At 41.8% G+C, this 20,641-nt stretch overlaps 1 protein-coding gene and 1 long non-coding RNA gene across 3 annotated transcripts in view; one reads left to right on the top strand and one right to left on the bottom strand.

The window, feature by feature from the left end:
- CEP85L (centrosomal protein 85 like) overlaps nucleotides 1-17,909 on the bottom strand; it is a 135,355-nt gene extending 117,446 nt beyond the window's left edge. Inside the window, exon 1 of the mRNA XM_071438005.1 lies at nucleotides 17,809-17,909. Within this exon, the coding sequence (XP_071294106.1) occupies nucleotides 17,809-17,821 (13 nt within the window). The 5' untranslated portion in view covers nucleotides 17,822-17,909. The remainder of the gene's footprint in view (nucleotides 1-17,808) is intronic.
- LOC139595068 (uncharacterized) lies at nucleotides 1,956-10,053 on the top strand. 2 transcript variants are annotated; one of them, XR_011680832.1, is made up of 4 exons: nucleotides 1,956-2,373; nucleotides 6,469-6,797; nucleotides 8,116-8,308; nucleotides 8,610-10,053. It is a non-coding gene; the product is annotated as an uncharacterized lncRNA (long non-coding RNA). The 2 variants fall into 2 exon arrangements; XR_011680831.1 differs by lacking the exon at nucleotides 8,610-10,053 and having other exon boundaries at nucleotides 1,961-2,373; nucleotides 8,116-8,381.
- Nucleotides 17,910-20,641: the final 2,732 nt, after the last annotated feature.

Raw genomic sequence — 20,641 nt, 5'->3', positions numbered from 1 at the left:
CTAAAAGGGTAGGGGCGAGCTACTTGAGCAGAATTGGGTGAAGCTTTACACTGAGCTACTACCCTAGCAAGATCTGAGAAGAAAGGATCAAGGGCTTTGTCTCAGCACCTTCCTTTCCAGACAGAATTTGAATTTTTGGAGACTGAAAGCAGGATCCTGAATAAAGCCTGATGCCTTTTAAAACTGCACTAACTGCAGCTACACAAGTTCAGACATTGGTCTTGGGGGATTGTTCAGATCACTACAGAGAAAGAGAACTACTCTAAAAAATCTTTATCACAATCTCCCAAAGTGCTTTGTGTTTAGAATCACTTTGCAGCAGTGAAAATTACATTGAATCATAAACATTTGTTCCATTGTCTTAGTTTATTTTTTTCCAGTGACTGAGTGTTGTCAGCTCAGTTATAAAAGATTATATTTTCCCTACTTCTTTACTGCTTGGTGGTGGCACTACACAGCATGGTAGCCCCACTTCTGCAGTATATACACCAGCACAGAACTCATGTTTCAGTGCTCTGCCTGGAGGACTGTACAAAATAAAGTTTTCCATGGTAATCAAGTCAAAATGACATGTCCCCATTTCCTAATGCAACCCTGAAAGTGCTGAACAGCAGTAAAACAAACACTTAATAACATTTATGGTTTAAACACACTTAAAACAAAGATCCTAAAGCCTTTAAAAAACAAACTGCACTTCTCAACCATCATGCTGGAATTCTACAGTGTCCATCACAAAGATTTTCCAGCTACAGATTATTTTTAGTTCAAGTTTCAACTCGGTAAGTTAAGGCACACAGACTGAAAGTGCATCCAAATAGCATAGTCAGTTTAAATAGTTTGATTTTTTTCACAATTTAAGATATGATGCATAGATCTCCAGTGAAGACATGATGGTTTATTCACATCATCCCACAGATGAAGAGAGTCCCATGTGTTTATTCGTTGCAGGGCTGGTTTGCTTCAGCAGACGAGTGCATATTAGCAAACTGAAAAGGAATGCAGCAGCCCATCTCCTATAAACACCATTTGGCTATTTAAGCCTACACTGCTCTAGAAATAGAATTATATCTCACAAACACCACCAAATGCCAGAGCATATAATTTATTCACTGCATGCTATATTATTTTCAAATCAGATTTTATCTGTCTCTGACTATATAAAGCTGGGGAAATAGTCTCATACACATGCAACACTTCTGCTCTGAGGAATTATACCACTTTGGAATCAATTTACAGGCTGTGCATTGAAGATCAATCTACAAGGCGAATTCAGATTTTGATTTGGGTCTTGCTTCTGGTTCAGTGACTGACTTCAGACGTGTTCCCCAGCATTTGTTTTTCACTGAGACTTTGCTGGCTCTGCTTTCCTTTGTCCTATATCATCTTCTGTTGCCATCCCTGCTTATCTCCTCTTTGCTTAAACACAGCTTCTGGGATGCTATCTTCTCCTAAGCTAAGAACAAGCTCCCACAAACACTGTTCATCCTGGTGAAGACCATGCAGTCAGGTCAGCAGTCTGCAAACCTTCCTAAAAATGCTCCTTTCTTTTGGCCAAATAAGGATCATAATCAGTTTTAGTGCCTCAACATGTAAAGATGATTCAAATTAAAAAAATAAAAAGGTTACATTTGATGCAGGCAGATAATGAAGCCTTAGGACACAACCCTGTCTAATCTATCTATTTAAAACTGGGAGTTTGAAACCTTCTTTGGATGGTACAGTTTTGCACACAGAGGATATGCTCTGATCTTTTATGCCTCCTCCTTTAGTTAAGCTAGGTTTTCACACCGACAGCAGAGCCATTGTGTGCATGACATTTACTGCTGGAAATGGATGCTGTGTCTTGGCAATGAATGGAAAATCTGAGCATTAGCAATGAAAAGATATCTTCAGAGTGTTCCTTGGTCTCTTGTTAGTCATTCAACGTAGAGGAATTCAGCACAGAGGAAACACGCTGGGTGAACGTCAGTGTTCCCAGCTCTGCCTGAAGAAAGAAAAATCCTGCTATAAAACAGAGTATGGGCACTGAGCATGACAGCATCCAGATTTCCAGTGCACACCAATGAAAACCTTCCTGACAGCAGAGTTCCAGCAACCCAGCTGGGGTTTATTTGGGAAACGTGCAGTTTTCCACATAAGAAAGTAAACTGGGATGCTTGTTTTCAGATTGGATGGAAAAATCTAATTGCTCTGACTAATTTGTATTTAGATGCAGTTTTATAGCCTGCAGCAAGAAGACACAGTCAACAGGCTGGAAAGTATAGTGTCATCTGAACCAGAAGTTCCCCATTTTGTTTTAACCTCCATTGAGAATGGTGTCCATGGTCTGTGTCTGACTGGATTCCCAGGAGACAACACAAGCTCTTTGTACAGGTACGGCTCTAAGGCTTTGCATTCACTTACCCTTTCACCAGGTTTATATCCCTTAGCAACTTCACCTGAGTATGCTTTTCTGTCTATCTGGATCAGTGTCCTCTGCTGAGACAGAAAACCCTTTCCCAGCTGAAGACAATTGCCACCGTGCAACCTTTTAAAAAAGAATTCACAGCCTGGGTGACATCCCAAATGCTGTGTGAGTGCCTGGCCTCTGTGTGCACAGACTGGCACCATGAGGGGACTGGAGCCAGCTCCAGGCTCTGCCTGCCACACACTCCCTCTGGATCTGATGGCTGTGCAGGGGTCAGTCCACAGCTTTATTCCTTGCAGTGGCTTTGTAGGTGACGATCTGAGGATGCACAGAACAGGCCATAGAACCTATGCAATTTAAAACTAACCTGGGTTACTCACAAAAGCATGTAATACACTGGATTTCTAATCTAGAATTTGTATGTCTTTCAAGCCAGAGCCAAATAAAAATAAAGAGCTTAGACAAGGCACAAGATGGTTGTTGTAATCTCCCTGCCCTTAGCAATGCCACGAGGATGACGCTCTTCTGACTGATGTGTTGTGTAATGATCTTTTGCATATAATTAGTCATGCAATTAGACTGAAAGTTGCTGTCTAAAAGTTCTGTTGAGCATTTATGCCCTGCATTTTCTCATTTGATTAATTTTGAAAAATAGAGAATATATCCAGTCAGTTGAGGTGACACTCAAAGTTGCTCTTTTTGCAGCACCATCCATTATAAATGTTACTTACAGCTGTATTTAATTTCATGCTGGCAACATAGATTAAAAAAGAACCCAATTTCATTTGTTTACAGATTCTAAACAAAAGATAATTATTTGGCTACGGAAAATTATCTAACAGCTTATCTAAAACCTTCTTCCTTCAAAGTTTCAAGATGTCATGGAAGGAGAGGGAGGAATTTAGTGAAAATTTTTTGCTGTTCTTAAAGAAGACTAAACTTAAGCAGAAGCAATCAAGGATTTGACTTTCAGAAATTATTTTAATTTATGTTAAGAAAGAATAAAAGTTTCTGTGTTTTCTTTATGTCATTATTACAGTATACTATTACATATGGGCTTTTTGTTAGACAAAATTTTTCTGGTGAATCAGGATGACGTATAGCTTTGGCTCTTAAATGACATATAATTGTTTCATATTTACATTTTTTCACACTTTTTTTTTGCTAAATAAATTCTAGAACTCACTGAACAGTGAGTTTACTGCACGATGCAGTTTTAAAGCATGCACAAAACCAATACTGCACACGCACACAAATGTTTCTGTGGGAGAGTTAAAGCCGAAGTAATTTGGCACCAGAGCAACAGCCTGTGAGGCAAGTTTTTATATTAGACAGGCAAGAAAATGTGGCTGTTTGGAAGAAGTAATTTAGGATAAAATACATACACAAGCCAAAATCTAATCAAGGTGCTTGCTTCACTAAGTGTATTTACATGGGTGTTAGTATGCTAGAAAAGCCCTCAAAGGACACACAGGAACATAAAACCAGACAAATGCATTTACAAATCATATTACAGGTCAGTGAACAAAAGATGCTGCCCTTGACACATAGTCACTGGTCTATAAAGAGAGATGTGTGTTTAATCTTAGCCTCATTTCCAGGGGACAGATGGCATTATTTTGCAAAGCCTGTAGTATCACAAGGCCTTACATCAACATTGCCACATCTGTAAAGTAACAATTTCCAGGCTCAGTAGGTAAGAAGTTCCAGACTTGGTGATTTTTACCCCTAGAGCTCCCCAAAAGGATACATGGGAATATTAATGGGAAGGCAGCCCTGCTGCCTTTTTGGATGGTGCACTCCTGTTCTCTTTGCTATCCATCAAGTGCAGCATGAATGGGCAATGCCGTGCAGCTCCCCAGGACACTGCAGAGAGGGGAGAGAACCATCAGAGAAAATTACATCAGCTGAGCTGCAGAGCATGAATGATAGAGCCAGCAGGGCCCAGTGCACCTTCCTTTATGCCATCATGATGCCATTTGACAGAAACCAGCTGCTCTGGTCATGTTCTTCACACTATAGCCAGCCCTGCCACCAGAACATGCAGACTGGACCCAAGTGTCTGATGCTCTTATGCCTTGTTTTGTTTTCAGTAATTTCATACACTTATGTAGATTGATGTTGTAATTAAAACAAAGAATCACCATCAACAAATCTCTCAGACCTTTAAAGAACTGATTTCCATGTCAGCATTGAAAATACAGTATTAAGCCTAGTAAAAAAAGACTTTTAAAAATATTTCTGCCCATTTCACAAGGAAATAATCTGAATACATGTCTAGTGGCACTCCATCTCTAGTTATTCAGAAACTTCCTGTCAGAAATGAATTCTCTTGGCTTGCTTTACCAGAGGAATCGCTGCATACATGCCAAATCAACAAATCACTGGGTAATTCATAATGATGGCTTATCAAGTAACTGATAGAAAGTGTTGCATGCGTAGGAGGACTAGACTAATCTTAGAAAAGAGAGGGATAAATGTGCAACCCCCCATTACTAGATTTGCATTATTAGTGCCCTTACTGACGCCTAGCATCAGTGGGATAACACTTTTTTATGTTGTTTTTTCCTTTGCTGAAGACAAGAAATCAGGATCAGTTGGGATGTGGCCTTGTTCTCAGTTGAGATAGGTGGATCCCTGGGTGTCCTAACAGATAACCTGTTCCCTGGGGTGCACAGGGTCCTGGGGAGTCTGGCTCCTGGCAAAGTCCCTGGCCCCAAAGCTTCCCCACAGCTGCCTCCCAGCCTCATCTTCCAGGGGAAGAGTTGCCCCCTGTGCTGCCCGGATGCCCACTGGAGCATGGGGTGGCCTGGCAGCAGGCTGAGCCAGCAGGCAGAGAGCCACATCACAAGTAAAGTCACTTCTGAGCCGGGCTGCCTCCTCACTTGCTCCTTTGCTGAACTTGAAAGCAAAATGGACATCTTGCTGTGGAAAACCTCGATGCCAGCGCAGCAAGCGTTCTCCTGCTGGAGAGGCCTGCCAGGAAGCACCCCAGCACTGCTCCTCTGCCTGGCAGAGCCACTGTGGCACAGAAAGGTGTCCAGCCAAAAGAGGGACAAGCTTTTCCCTTGGAGCAGCAGGCTATTTGATGGGAGTCATAGTGCTCCTGGGCCAGGAAATGCCTGGGAACAGTGTTCTTTCCTCCTTAGAGCGCACAGCTGCACCTTGTCTTCCAAATTGGTTTGTCTCAAAAAGTAATTGTCACACTAAATTCTCCCAGGAGGAAGAGTTTTTTTTTTTTTTTTTAATTGCAGTGAGATAGCAAAACACACAAACAAAAGAGATTTCACAAAAATACTTCTATGATTATTTTTCTGGAGCACTCCCAAAAGCTGTTGTGTTTGGCAATGAATTTAACAGTCACTTGTGTTGTTCAACTCTTTACCTTTAAATAACACCCCTAAATACTCCTGTACTGTTTTATCTGCCTGTTCCATGATGCTTCTGCAGGAAAAATTACCTCATATATTTGCACCTCCCATATTTGCACACTGTAAAGTTCATCATTAGAAAATAAACAGGAAAAACCACCCCTTTGAAATTTGCACAGCCTAAATCATCTCTCAAAACAAAAGCACTGGACAAAACTTTCCTGTAATTTTATTTTATATTTCCAGGACCAGGTTTGGAGCATTTTTTGTATATAGATCAGTGCACAGTACAGGAAGTGCAGACAGGCAGGAGCTGCAGTTTGCTCAGCAGCGGTAAGACTCTATAGATCCAATCTAGAGAAAGGCATGCAGGAATCCCAAGAAAGAAATGTTGTTTTACATGGACTACATGTCTATTGCACCAGTAGCTTTCTGGCTGCTTTCCCCTCTTCTATATTTTACATCATTCCTCTTAGTACGGAAAAAACCCAGGCTTAGGATCTAAATTCCAAGACTCCTGTGAAAATTTTGACACAGACCTGCATATAAGACTTGTGAAGCCAAATGTGATTTCTATGATTCTATGGTTTTTATTCTTTGTTCAGTTCTCACCTTTTACTGTGTTCTTCATAAGCAGTTTTACAGAAGTGCAGGGTTTGTTTTACACCTCAAATGAAATTTAATTTTCAGCTGCTCCAGAAAAGGAACAGACCACTTGTGCTGAGAGTTGTCTCCTCCTGCTGCCTGTGCTTGCCCAGCATGATTGATGGCACATTTATCTCCTGAAGCCAAGAGCCCTGCCATTTCTTCTGTGGGATCTGAGGTGGTGAAAGTGCTTTGTTATCTGATTACCAAAAAACCCCAAGCCAGCCAACCCAGGGGTCTAAACTAGCACAAAAAGAAGTTAAACCAGGCTGCTGAGGAGAGCTGCTCCTCCTCCAAAGGATTTACGTCTTTCTGTATAGATCACAAAAATACATAATGGATCAAGCAGATAACCACAACTATAAAGGGAACAGGTATCTACTCTTATATCCTATTCTAAAGTGTCCTACATACAAAACTATTTACTGTAATCCCTACATGGAACATTCACTAGTTTTATACACTGCTGTAGGAACACTAGAAAACATTTTTGTATTATCAAACAATGTTAAAGTTTTCACTTTTTTGTCCTATAGCTAGTATTTTATGGTTTTGCAAGCTGAGTCTCTTCTTTAAAATTATTCTGTGCAAGTTGCTGACAAGCGTATAATATCTGCACAGTGGGAATAAAGCATTTAAAATCATGGAGCCATATTCTGCACACACTTACTCTACTGTAAATCTCTAGTAACTCTGCTGACTTCACTGCATTTAAAGTAGATTTATAATGAAATTCTGAAATTGTCCTGTACTTCCACTGATTACGCTTCAAAGACATTTACTTATGACGTTTTCTGAGTACAAAGACATTTAGACAGTGTTACATAAGCATCTTGCTAGATACACTAAGACTTCAGTTAAAAAACAATGATGGCAACAATTACAGTTTCTCCTTCAATCTTCCTTAGTACTGCAGGAACTAGAAAAAAATACTACCTTTTTTGAAAGCTGTTCAACGTTATTTTCATCATCCTTATGATCCTGTTCTCTGGCTCAAAAACAGAAAAGGTACATTTAGAAGCAACTTACTTGGTGCCATACTTAATCCCCTGCAAAATATAATAATTTTTTTAAAGTTTGACATTTTTTTTTTTCAGTATCCTCTCAAATGTCCTGAAGAGTACAGCTTCCAGCACTTTTCAAGGAACTCCAGAATCTCAATATGCTGACCTGGAGACTGTGAAATAACAGCCCAGTCCAGGGCAGTATCTTTCTCCTAGTAGTAAAAAAAGTAGGAATTAAGTAAGACAAACCCCAAACCCTAAAACAAGATCAAGCCCCTGAGACAATACTATCAATACTACCTCTGGAATTTTATTGCTTTGCACTACCCCAAATGTTTTCCCTCTGGAAAGCACTCTGCATTGCCTCTGTCATGGAGCATGTACCCATCTCATAGCTTCACTAGGTGATGTTAGACCCACCAAACATTCCTAATAGGATAGACAGGCCCTGAAACCTGGCTTGTTTTTGACACTTCATTCATTGCACACCTCATTCACAGCTGGGAGCAGTTCTGATGTGGAGTTTTGCAGTATCAGTGTAATTGTGCTGCAGTGGTGCATTCAAGCAGAGGTTGCCCAGCTCAGGATTTGCAACACAAATATAGGGAGTGGAGACCAGAAAGATCTTTAATTCATACAGGTAAATACATACTGCATTCTCTGACTCTCTTCTTTTTCTTCTGGCCAGTTATTGGTAGCAACTTTTCAATCTGCATGGAACATATTTTGAACTTGGGAAGTCCTTTTGGCTACATGGAAAAGGAATTACTCCCTGTGTTACACTCCCAGTTACACATGCTGCTGATCAAGTTGGAGTCATCAGAATCACAGAATAAGCTGTGTTGGAAGGGATCCTCAAAGATCATTGAGTTCTACTTCAGGTCTGCATGGCATCATCCCAAGCCTTTTCAGTCATCTTCCATGGCAAAATAAATTCCTGCCAGCACAAGCCCATGTGCATTACATACTGTGTGTTTTTACCCCTTCACCTCAGCTTTTACTTTCACCATGCTATTTAATTTGGTCTCAGCATTTATGCACTGCAGGAAACTATTAACACATGAAACCTCCCTTTTCACAGATATGATCTCCTAATTAAACACAGAGTTAATTATCTCAGCCTTTATAACTGTGATTAATTCCAACAAGTAAACCTTTCTTTTCATTCTATGTTCAATACAGGGAACTGCTTTGGGTGCTTGCTTATCCCACTAAACCCCCCTCCCCCCTGAACACTGCCTCCAAGCAATGGCTCTCCAAAAGTTTGAGGAAAGGGGGACTGGTTGTCTCCACAGAAGCTTTCTTGCTCTCTAGCTCTGCAAGTCTGGTAAATCCAGGAGCTTGGGCCAAGCAGAGAATAGGCTGAAGAAAGATGCCTCCTATCTCAGCTTCACAGTTACTTCTTCAAGTCCACGTGAGCTAAAAGTTCCCTGACACACAAGAAGCAAGAAGGACTTAGGAAATGTAAATGGCAGATAGCTCCAGCCAAAACACAAAATACTGCTTGAACATTGGTGGAAGAATTGTATCTCAGGTGTGACAGGTGTCCTGGATGTGAGTTAAGAAAGACTTGGAACTTGGCCTCTGTGTGTCTCCACTTATGAGCGGCCAAAGCTCGTCTGACAGGACACCTACTATGACACAACCAATTAAAAACCACAGAATCATTTAGGTCACAAAAGACCTTTAGGATCATCAGCTAGAACCATAAACCTTACATTGCCAAGACCATCAATGGAAATGGATTCAGTTTCAACTAGTTATTGTTACTTTTCTGTTTCTGTTTTGGAACCACTTAGGGCTACCCACCGCACCTGATGCCTGATCATAGCAGAACTACAAGCTCAAGCAAATTAACTTAATCTATGCAAAGGAGTGCTGCTGTTTTAAGGTGGGGTCTGTCTGCAGTGAGAAACTTAGTGTGCAGTAGCCAGAGTGTGAATTTGCAGCCCACAAACTCATCTGCACAAGGCTTTTGCATAGTCATTGGGAAAGCAAAGTAAAACAGAGTAAACAGTAACTTTACTGTAATATATATTGTATACTGAGAACACCCATAAAAAAATATAGCTCAAAGTAGCTAATGAACAATACATTCACCTCCTGGCTAAGTATCTACTTATTTGTTCCATGTATTAATGTACAACCTAAATTAGAAGCCATTTGAGTTGGTGAACCCCATGTTCCCTTTTGTGCCACAGCAAAAATAAAACCAGAAGCACTAACAGAGTAGGGTGGGAACAGGAGAGGAGGGACTTGTACTCCAGTAATCCACACAAGCACCAGCACTCAGTTATCTTCCCACCCAGCTTCTCCCTCTGCTCTCCCCTGCACCAAAGCTCAGTGTCCTGCCCCGTGGCTCAGCTTGTCCCTGTTCCCTGGTTTGGCCACTCACTTCCCTGCTTCCTCAGGGCTTGCTGCAGCCCAGTGATGGCCCAGCAGAGCAGTCTGTTTGCTGCATGCCTCCTGCCTTTCCACTGAACTGCCCTATCATCATCACAACTAAACAAATAAAAGAATTTCCAGTTAAGAGGGTTTCGTTATCTTTGATTTGAAGCTTGTCAAAAGTTTTTTCCTCCTGATATAATGGATGTAAAATTCCAGGAAATGATCAGTTAAACCCAAGGAGAGTCTGAGTGGACACTTGTGCTGGCTGGACTCACAGAGAGAGCATCCAGCCAGGACAGTCCCAGAATACATTGCCATGCTGGAGCACGCTGCTTGAAGTTTTCAGAATTCTATTTTCTGCCATATTCTAACTCATAACATGCATTTTTTCCCTGTGTTCCCAAGCCATAGCAATGGGATCTCACTGGTTCCTGGCCCTTGTGGGAGAAGGGTGGGTTGGGTGCCCCAGAGTGAGTCACAGAACCCCATGGAGGTGTTAGACATGCCTTGGCCTCCAGCCTGGGATGTGTGCCTCTCCAGCTGCCAGTGCCAGGCCGTGAGTCCTGATGCAGGAAGTGTGGCTCTTATGGCATCTGCTCTGCTTCCCAGGCTTCAAAGCTGGGAATGAAAGGAGAAGAAAAGCCCCTCTCCAAAGCAGACTGTTTCTGACACCCCATGTCTGTATAATCTCAGTCTCTTGGCTGGGGCCTGTGGAGTAGTGCCAGCAGGAATACCAACACAGGGATTCTCTTCCTCACCATCTCCAGCAATACTGCTCACCAGAGATGTGTTTCTCTCACATGTGTAAGATAATTTCCAAAACAAAGGATTCAAATACACATGACTAATCTTATTTGGATTTTGTCCAGAAGAACTAAATGAAGGACTTTTAAATAATAAGATAATAATAGCAAAACCATACTATTGTATTTTAGAAATATTTATTCAAAACTGTAAGAAATAATTGCTCAAAATATTCAGGCACATACCACAAGTTCTATCATTTGGGCTCATATTTTATGGGGATTTTTTGAGAGTAAACCTTTCATTATATTTTTTTTCTGCTCCTTTTCTCATAAACCTGGCTGGTTTTTCCCCATTCCTTGCCCCTCTGTGGGCAATCACATTCTCTATGCAGCTTCCTCCTCACTCTGCTTGGATGTTCTCCTCTGGGGTCATGCCTTCACCTTCTCACCATCTGTCTTACTTGGGTGTTTGCTCAGACAGGCTTTTCTTGCTACGGGACCTCTGAACTGATGCCCTCTCTGCTCCCCTCCAGCTCTGCCCCAGGAGCTTTGCAAAACTGAATTAATGAGTGTAGACAGCATCATTTTGAAAGGTGCCAGGCAGTTTACATAAGGTGGAAAGACACACTTTTACAGCATCAAAGCCTCTGCAGGAGTAAAGACACACCTTGGCCTGAAAACAGAGCTTTTTACAAGAGTTTTTGTGCATAACCTTTTAAACTGCTCTGTTATTTAAATTACAAAAAAACCTGAATTCTGTTATTTGAAACACTGAGTGAGGAGGCTGCTATGTAAAAGGGGGTCAGAAAAGGTCAACCTGTTTTCCTGAATGTCCAGCAGAAGGACAGGGTTGTGTCCCACAAATATCAGGCCAGCCCTGTGTCCAGGAGGCTTTTGTTTCCTGCCTTTATTCCTGCCCATGACGTGCATTTTACGTGCAGGGTAGCTGCCCAAACACCATTTTTACTGATTTGTGCTCCTATTCCATAGGAAATGGTGACTGTTGTGCAGAGTGTTTCCAGCAGATAAATGGCTGGATGGGAGCAAATAGTGGTCCACAAGTAAGGTGAAGGATATTAACTCCAAACAGTCACTAAATCTTTAGGAAATGCCCTGACCTCTGTTGGTTATTGCTATAAAAACTGGGAAAAAAAATCCCAGGCATTTTTTCTTTATGACATAAGCACCACTGGTATGCATAGAATATATGTTAGTAAATCCTTTGGCTCTCTCTCTGTTCTCTAGTCACCATAATTTGCTATTTTGGGGGAAATACATGCTAATGTGCTGGGCATAGTGAGGGAAGGAAATCATTATTACTTTGAAAACCACAGTCAGAAATGAAGGCTCAGTTTCTCATTTTCTAAAGTGTCTTTACTTCCCTTAGCATCACTTTTTAAATTCTTATTGTTGTTTGGAACTTTAGGCTCCAATCCTTGGAGCCATTTTACTTCACTCCTTCCCCAAGGTAGCTCCTGTTATTTTTACCTTGGAGGATTCACCAGGATACAACCATAGGGTGTCTGTGTGTGACAAATGTGTATGCAGAGGAGGAAATGAGAGCAGAAATGCATCATCAGCATTTGAAAGGGATGCTATATGGCACAGACCACCAGCAAGCAGCTCTGGATGTAGATGGTGATGGACAAAGTGGGCAAAACTACACCTCTGCTTGAAGGGGGAGTTATAAAACTGAGAAGTTTCAAAGGAAGGTAGCTACTTCCACTTAATTCTTAGCACTTCACTGAGGTTTTTGTTGTACAATCTCTTCTCCCCTGTGCATTTCATTCAGTGTGTGCTCCTCCTACCAATCTGCTTTATGGACATTTTATTGCTTTTAAGAAGCTCTCAGAAGATACTTCAGCTTATGTGAGGACTAACAAGATTTCAATGATCTGTGTCCTTGTTCCTCACAAGACATCACTGCACAAACTATTCCAAGGAATCATTTCAGAAGGGACACCACAGTGTTACCCATAAATCTAAGGGCAGCAGATGGCAAAATTAAAACTAAGATGACACTAAGTGATACAAGTTAATTAAATAAGGCAGAGGAGTATTTTAACAAATGCTATCCTGCCACACAAGTCAGCAGTATTTTAAAGATATTGCTATTGTATTTCCATCAGAGTCAGCAGTAGATGCAACAGTCTTTGGACAAGACCCTTTGCCTCCCAGCAGGCTGTTGAGAAGGATATGGAGGCAAGACCAGTGCCTGAAATGACTTGGAGGATGATGAAAGCATTGTTTAGTCCAGCCCCAATTTAGGTACTGATGATGCACATTGGAAAATTAAAAAAAAATCTCTTAAAAAGCTTTGGCAGCAACATTTTTGATTGAAGGCAGACACTAGGTGTGTATGATTAGAGCAACTTTTGTTACAGGGTCCAGGGAGAGTTGCAAGATCTAACAGATCTGCTCCAGTCATTTATAGGTGGAACTAAATTGCAACACCTGCCACTCTTTCTATCCTTTTTTTGTTAATCCCCTTCTCTGCTTTCTCAAGACCATTCACAAATGCTAAATTCACTGACAGTAAAACTTGCTTTTTTACAGGTGCTGCATGGACTTAGAATCACAGAACCATAGAATAAGCTGAGCTGGAAATGACCCATCAGGATCACCAAATCCACCTCCTGGCCCTGCACAAGACACTCCAAGAGTCACATCACATCCCTGAGAGTGTTGTCCAAATGTTTCTTTAATTCTGTCAGACTGGTGCTGTGACCACTTCCCTGTTCCAGTGCCCATTAGTCCATACATCCTTAGGGACTTGTAAACCACAGGTTGAATGTTGGTAATCTCTCCCTCTGTGGAGACCTTCCATAAGTCAAGAACACCTCCCTTGTACAATCCCTTGTGGTTTCCTTAAACAATTTCTATCCTCTGTGATCAAGCTGCCTTTGACAAAAGGTAATCCACCTCAGCCACAGCACTGCCTTGTTATTTATTATCCATCTAATCTCATATTTCTCCATTGCCACTGTTCTTGCCAGGTTTCTACAAACTGATCGGTACTTCAGCTTACCAGACTGCAGAAGCTGTTGCCGTTACTCTTCAACCTCCATTCTCTGAGTTCACCAAACATTGTGACCCTTTCTGCTGATTTAACTCCATTAATGAGTTCCTCCAAGAGGGCTAGGAAGGCACTGAGAAATAACAGATGTCCTATCTAGTGCTAGTTATCACCTTGAACCAATTGCTTGGGCCTGTGGTGTTTGTTACTGGTCTTACCACACCTGAGAAGTTTTTGGGAGCCACACTTACCTGCCTCAACTGATTCCACAGCAGTGCTTTGTGAAACACCAAGTGCTTTACTAAGGCAGACCTAACATCCCACAGCTGTTTGAAAAGGACCTAATTTCCCTGATCAGCCATCTCTGGTGACTTGTGCAGCTTAGCATTTCACTTTTCTTAGGCACTAACAACAGAATTGACTTTTCTCATTCTTTATTTAAGAAACTTTTTTCTTTCTTTCTTTCTTTCTGTGTATTATATAGCCCATGTACCTCCCTGAACAGACCGGCTCCTCTTTCCCTGGATCATTTCACTCAGAGCCATCCACTCTTTGGACCTTTTGTTTTCACTGATTTCTGGATGGCACTCTTAACTTTCTCTGCTTCTTAACAATGCAGTCTTACTCATCATCATCCTGCTTGCAGACTTCTATATTTTAAATATTATTTTGTCTTTAGAGTGTCATTTCCTGAGATCATCAGTTGTTCAGCATTGGTGTTCTGGGGTCTGCCATGTAATACTTCCTTATTAGTCCCTACTACTTTGAATACCTCTCTCACCTTGAAAAATCTGAAGACAATTCTGCAATTTCAAAGTTCCTCAAAAATCAGTTTATTTCCACTTTATCTGTTTGCTTGAATTTTCTGTAAAGTTTGGAGGGTTTTCCCACTCATAGTGTGCACACCCCTTCACCACATTCCCTGCCTCTGCCTTTTCACAGGCCAGGATATCTTCTACTGTCGAGGGTACCTTATTCACTTTCATGGCATATTCAAGACAGAACTTTTTAAGGACCTCTAGATATTCCTCTGCATTTTGTTCTGGCCTTCTGCCAAAAGCTTGTGGCTCACCATCTTCTCACAGTCCAGTTTTGTCATTGGTATCTCTAGCAGGTTCTACTAATGCCTGGATTTCCCCTCACTGCTTGTGCTGCCATGAAGCCCCAGGAGATCAGCCAGAACCTTTGTCACTGAGATAAACAAACGTGAGTTTCAAGGAAAAATCACTCATGATACTGTCAATACCAGATGGATGTTTCTAGGTCAGTTTTCCCTTTAGTTTGAGCATAATAATGCACATGTAGATGAGGTAGTAGAAGCTTTTGAAGAGAGACAATCATTCATGTACTGGGTTTTGGTTTTGGTTGCAGTTACCCTTGCAAGCTCTCAGCACCTGGATAGTTCAAACAGCAAACAAACATTTCTTTCAAACTGCTATCTAGACCCCTTGTAGCACAGCCTCCTGAAGCACACAGATAATATGGATGGAGTTCATACAGATGAGGCACACAACAGACACAGAACAGCTAAACTCTGAGCTCCTCTAGCACCTTCACAAGGTCTTTCAAAACACAATCTGTATGTGACAGAGTCAGGGGGCTTACCAGCTCCAAACTTCATTATCTCATGAGAAAAGAAGAAAAACCCCAAAAAACAACCACATCACATAACTAAAACTTCAGAGAGACTTTGTAAAATAAATAAAGATATTTTTGCTCTGTATGATGCTGCTCTGTATAAACTCTTAGCAGAAGCGTCTAGTTCAGAGCAGGCATGAGTTTTAAGAAAGGTACAGCAAAGAATCTAAACTTGCATGCACTATGATACAAAACCCATTTTTGTGAATTGGAGGAGCACTGGGCAAAGAGACAAGCACAGAATCATGTGGCAGACCAAATGCATTATTTATTATTTAGTAGGGCTTTTGTAATACAACTCCATACATTGACTTATTTATGAAGTGAAGTAAGAAAGAAATTGAATTCTTGTGTGAAGAAAATAAGGTTTTATATTCAGCTACTATGCCAGCAAAAATTGAGACTAACAAACATGAGCTGAAAAATGGCATAATGATCTTAGCTACTTCTTAGGAAATATTGACTGCAGCACATCAAAGCAAATGAAGGAAGTTGCATATAGTAATGGTGAAAGATGACACCCAGCTTCTGGTTTCTCAGGCTGCCAAAGATCTTGTGCATAAAAGGCAGCAGAAATGAGAGCTCCATTTTGCATGAAACTCATCCTCCTCCTGAGCATTCATGGCAAACCATTCACACCACTGCCAGGCTTGGCACTGACTGAGATTTGGGCTGGCAGCACCAATGCTAAGCTACAATAATCCTTTAAAATAAGATTTGCCACCAGGCAGCAGGAAGGTGACTCAGAGTGCAAGATCCTGTTCTCCACACTTGTCTGACCATGAGACCCTGCTGGCACTGTCAGGGGTGGTGCCATGAGCACCAAACCTAAGGGTAGTTTCTCTTACACAAAGCCTTTTAGAGACTCACAGGAGACAGGGGAGACAAGATGAGTAGTGGCATTGAAAATCATCCTCTCTCTTGTTCACATCAGAGTGTCCATATCGTGTCTGTGACTCTCCTGGAGAACAGCTTTCTGGCTTCCCACTGTCTGGCATTGTGCTCCTAATTCTGCAGCTGAAGTACCTAACTCTCACAGCTCACTGAAATAGACTGTGATGCCCAAGGACTGTGCATTTCTCTCTGCTTGGTCTCAGAAATGGAAATTAGTGCCGATTACTAAGGCTAGTAAGTCTCACCATTTTAAGTCTCTGCATTTTTCAATTCTTCACATAAACTACAGGGATTGTCTTGGGCCTTCACATGTCACTTCATGATTCAAATTAGTGTGTTTAGGGGAATATTTTACTTTACTTTACTTTATTCTACTCTACTTACTTTACTTTACCTTAAGCACAATGAATCCTTAAAGTGAAGCTGCAACAAAACTTGAAGTATCACTGATGAGCATACAGCTAAAGAATTTATTTTCTCTATTGTTCATTTCACACACTAGATCATAATAATTTTTACTCTTTTTTTTTTTTTTTTGCATTTGCCACTTTTCAAGTTAATGGCTTTCTTTCCTTTCCATTTCTAAATCTCACATTTTCTAGAAGCAACAACAGAAGATTTACTTGAGCAAAATGAAACTTAAAAACTGATCAGACGCATGTTAAAGAAATTAAGACTTTCTGGGTGCGTGGACAGAAGAGTGCCACAATGGATTTATCAGTTCTAAAAGCAGTGATACATGGCATCCAGGGTTTCCAGGCACACAGGAGAATTGGGAGTAGAGCAAAGAGCCCACTGAGGCTCTGCTCCTCTGTGGCCTGAGAAGAACGGCCCCTCTGTGGCTCGCTCTGTGCTGGCTTCCTTCCCGCATTACCAGCAAAACAACTGCCTAGCAACTCAGCTTTTCCCACAACATTTCCTGTGTGCCCAGAAAAAAAAGGATAGCACCTAATATTCTCTCTGGATAATCCCCTTGCTCGAGAGCTGAGTCCAGCCCTCTGTACACTTGGGAGCTGTGACCAGCAAGGCAGCTGCTGTCGTGACAGAGGGCAGGCAAAGCCAAAGCAGTCCCCTGATCCCCGCCGCAAGTTGAGCAGGTTATCTGCTCCTCAGGCAGACAGCAAACTTGCTGCTTCCCTCCACTGCATCATCTCCCCAAACAAAGGCAGGAAGCCATGGCTGTCAGCAAAAAGGTACAGACATCCTTCCTAGTGAGAACCTTGTTTTGTGAATTGCCAGGGAGATCTCTAGCAAGCACACACTTATCAGCTGCTGGGAGAGTCCATCTGAAGGCGTAAATAATTAAGCACTTTAAAACAACAGTGCTGGCTTAAACATATGAAATTGCTTTTTCCAGTTACTGCCTTTAGAAACATTTACAGTCATACAGCAGATTTACCAATAGTTACATTTTCTTATCTGACATCACAGCTGCAGCAGCGTCTTGCAACTCAATATTTAAGTCACTTCCCTCACAGTTTCAGCACCAGTGAGAAAAGAGCTGCCTTGAATCTTCTGCAGCTGTTTCTGAGCAACATGCTGAGGGCACTGCAGAATGCACAGTTTTGCCCATATGTTCTCTGGAAGCACAGGCTTCTCATCCCTCCAAATGTTTGAGAAGCGCCGTAACTAAGCTCTAACCAGCATAAATAAGAAAGCATTCTTAACCAAACACAAAGAAATTAGGGCAGCAACTTACTTGCCGTCTTCATAACTTCCTCAGGAACATTGTCTTTTCAAATGAGTGCAACAGGAAATCGTGGTGGTGAGGGGAGAGCTGCAGGGCTGCAGCTCAAACCACGCACTGCAAAGTGCAGAGGCACTCAGCCCTGGGTTGGTAACAGCAACAGGCAGCCACCTCCCTCCTTCTTGCACTTTGCATGTAAATCTTAAACTGACGCCACGCGGAGAGAAGTGACTTTAACAAAGATCTGCTAGAAATATGTCTGTGAAAAGGCTTTATTGCTCTGAATTGCAGTGCTTACCTCTGTGAAGTGCTCCCAGACCTACAGATGAAAAGCATCCCAGGACTGCTGCCACTTAATGCTGATTTCATCTGGACAGGTGTTCACGGTCTTTATTAAAGGCAAAACTGACCTTTAGTTCCTCTTTGTGACATAGGGATGAACTTGGACCTCTCTTGCCCTGCCTTTTGCTGCAGTGTGGTAGAGATGTGCACGCTCAAGGGTTGAACAGGTCCACAGACATCTCCACATGCCCCTGCATTCTCTGCTGAGGCAGAACATTGCCCATAAGTTAATCAGGACCCCACTTCTACCTTCTTAAACAGGGTTTCATAGCAGGGCAGACAGCTCCCTGAATCCTTGCCAGTGTCCCACAGTCTTTTAGACAGGAGCTACAATCTCTTTTCTGTTTCTGAATTAGCATCTGACAGATGCAGAAAGCTGCCACTAATATCCAGCTCACAGAAATATGCAAAAGTAAGACTGGGAACTCATGGAAAAGCTCTGATAGCATCACATACTGCAGGCATGTGGTGTGTCTTTGATAACTGGATTGCCTCACCAGGGTTTAGACTTTCAGCTCTGCATTTTTGTCACTCAGTTTAGTACCCACTGAATAGTTAGATAAGGTAGAGATTAGCAGCAGAGCAACAAACTATTCATGCAAGTGGATGAAATGTTGACAACTAATTTATAACTGCAAGAACAGTTGAAAAATCTTGCAGAGATGTTGTGGTTGCAAAGGAATTACAGAAAAGAGCAGTTGTACAGGACTGCTGAAGGGCAAATCTTGCCTACAGAACCTGTGTTTCTGGGCACAAGTCAAGAAACTTGCAGAATTCCTCCAGGAACTCCATCTGCAGGGTTGGTGAATAGGGAGAAGTGTTTGCTTGCAAGCTGAGTCAGCTCCGTAACACAGACTCCAGGAGGTCCTGCTTACACAGCTCCATGTCAGACTGAAAACCACTGGAGACACACATGTGAAAGGAAACATCTGTGCCAGCAAGTTAGCCATGCTGTCTTGCACAACACAAGTCAAAAGGCATGGGAGGAGAAGTTTTACCTAGCTTCAGTGAAATCCATCTGGTTTCTTTGCATTTTTCCCATTATATATAGACAGTCTTTCCTTGCTGACTCTGCAGATAGCCTGAACAGCAGTGGCTGGGAAAACATGGTTTGAGCTTCCACAGATCCCCTGCCTGTGCCAAGCACACCTGCCCTGGGGGTTATTTGACACCCTTGGTAATTTTGCCACTTTTTGAAGAACCTGCAAAGGCGAACAAAAAGCAGCAATTTCCCCCCACCCCTACTACAATCTTATCAGCAGATAACGGTAGGAGATGATTTGACAAGAATGGTGGATATTACTCACAGACTGAAGAGGCTGACACCTCGGTAATTGATCCAGAATTAAAGGGCCTTTTGTCCTTGAGTTTCATTTCCTGTCTGGGTTCTTCTTACTGCCTTAAACCTCTCTTTCCTTTTCAAGTGACTCTTCACTTTCCAGCTTCCTCCCTTCTCTCTTATTCCTAGAATCACACAATAGTTTCAGTTGGAATGCACCTTTAAATGTCATGTAGTCCAAACCCCCTGAAGTGAGCAGGGACATCTTCCACTGGACCAGGCTGCTCAGAGCTCTGTCCAACCTGACCTTGAATATTTCCAGGGATGGTGCATCCACCACCTGCTGAGCAATCTGTGCCAGTGTTTCACCATAAAAAAAATGTTCCTTGTATGTAATCTAAATCTATCCTCTTTCAGTTTAAAACCATTGCCCCTTGTCCTATTGCTACAGGCCTACTAAAAAGTTTGACTGCATGATCTTGTCTTACTAAGAAGACTTCTAGTAAGTAAATATACAATTGTATACAATTAACATATATATAATATATATAATTACAATTATTTAAATATACAATTGTATATTTAAAGGCCTTTTAATATTTTGATTATTTCCCTTTCTTCCCATGTTTTTCCCTTCAGAATGGACTGTATAATGCAGTCTTTGTGATTGCTCTCTCCCCTCTCTCCTTGTCCCCAACTTTTGCAGGTATAACCATAATTTCTCTTTCTTCAGTTTAACACTGCTGACCCTCTGTGGAAGTTCACCCAGCTGTCCTGTCCTCTCTCTCAGCCCATCACTCTGGCCAAGCATTGCCAGTTATTTTGGGCTGTGCTGCAAGAATGTAGCTGATCTGCAGTGTGAGAGGGGAAAGGGGATCCATTATAGGCACCAGCTTCCCTAAAATCCCCTAGATTTTAAATGACTGGCTTTCTATTTATCTTCAGAGACCTAATCCTTGAATGAAACCCCCAACAGCTAAAGGAAAAGGCATCTGAACTGTTACAAGCAGTTCAGTTCACAGGGAAGAGATGCCAACACAGCTGCAGAAGAGGGACCAGCTTTGGCCTCTGGCATGGGATGGGGTTCTCTTAAATCCTTGCGTTGGAAGTGTTGCTCTTTGCATTGAATATTTACACATTTACACTGTGTCTCTTCTTGCTCTTGATGTTTAAGCATTCACCTGGGTTTGGGTAAACCCATGTATTGTTTGGATATTTAAGGAT

Source organism: Agelaius tricolor, unplaced genomic scaffold, assembly GCF_023055355.1.
Source record: "Agelaius tricolor isolate 1412-34295 unplaced genomic scaffold, bAgeTri1.0.p SCAF_1, whole genome shotgun sequence".
Lineage (NCBI taxonomy): Eukaryota > Metazoa > Chordata > Aves > Passeriformes > Icteridae > Agelaius > Agelaius tricolor.
This window is presented reverse-complemented; position numbering and strand designations above follow the sequence as displayed.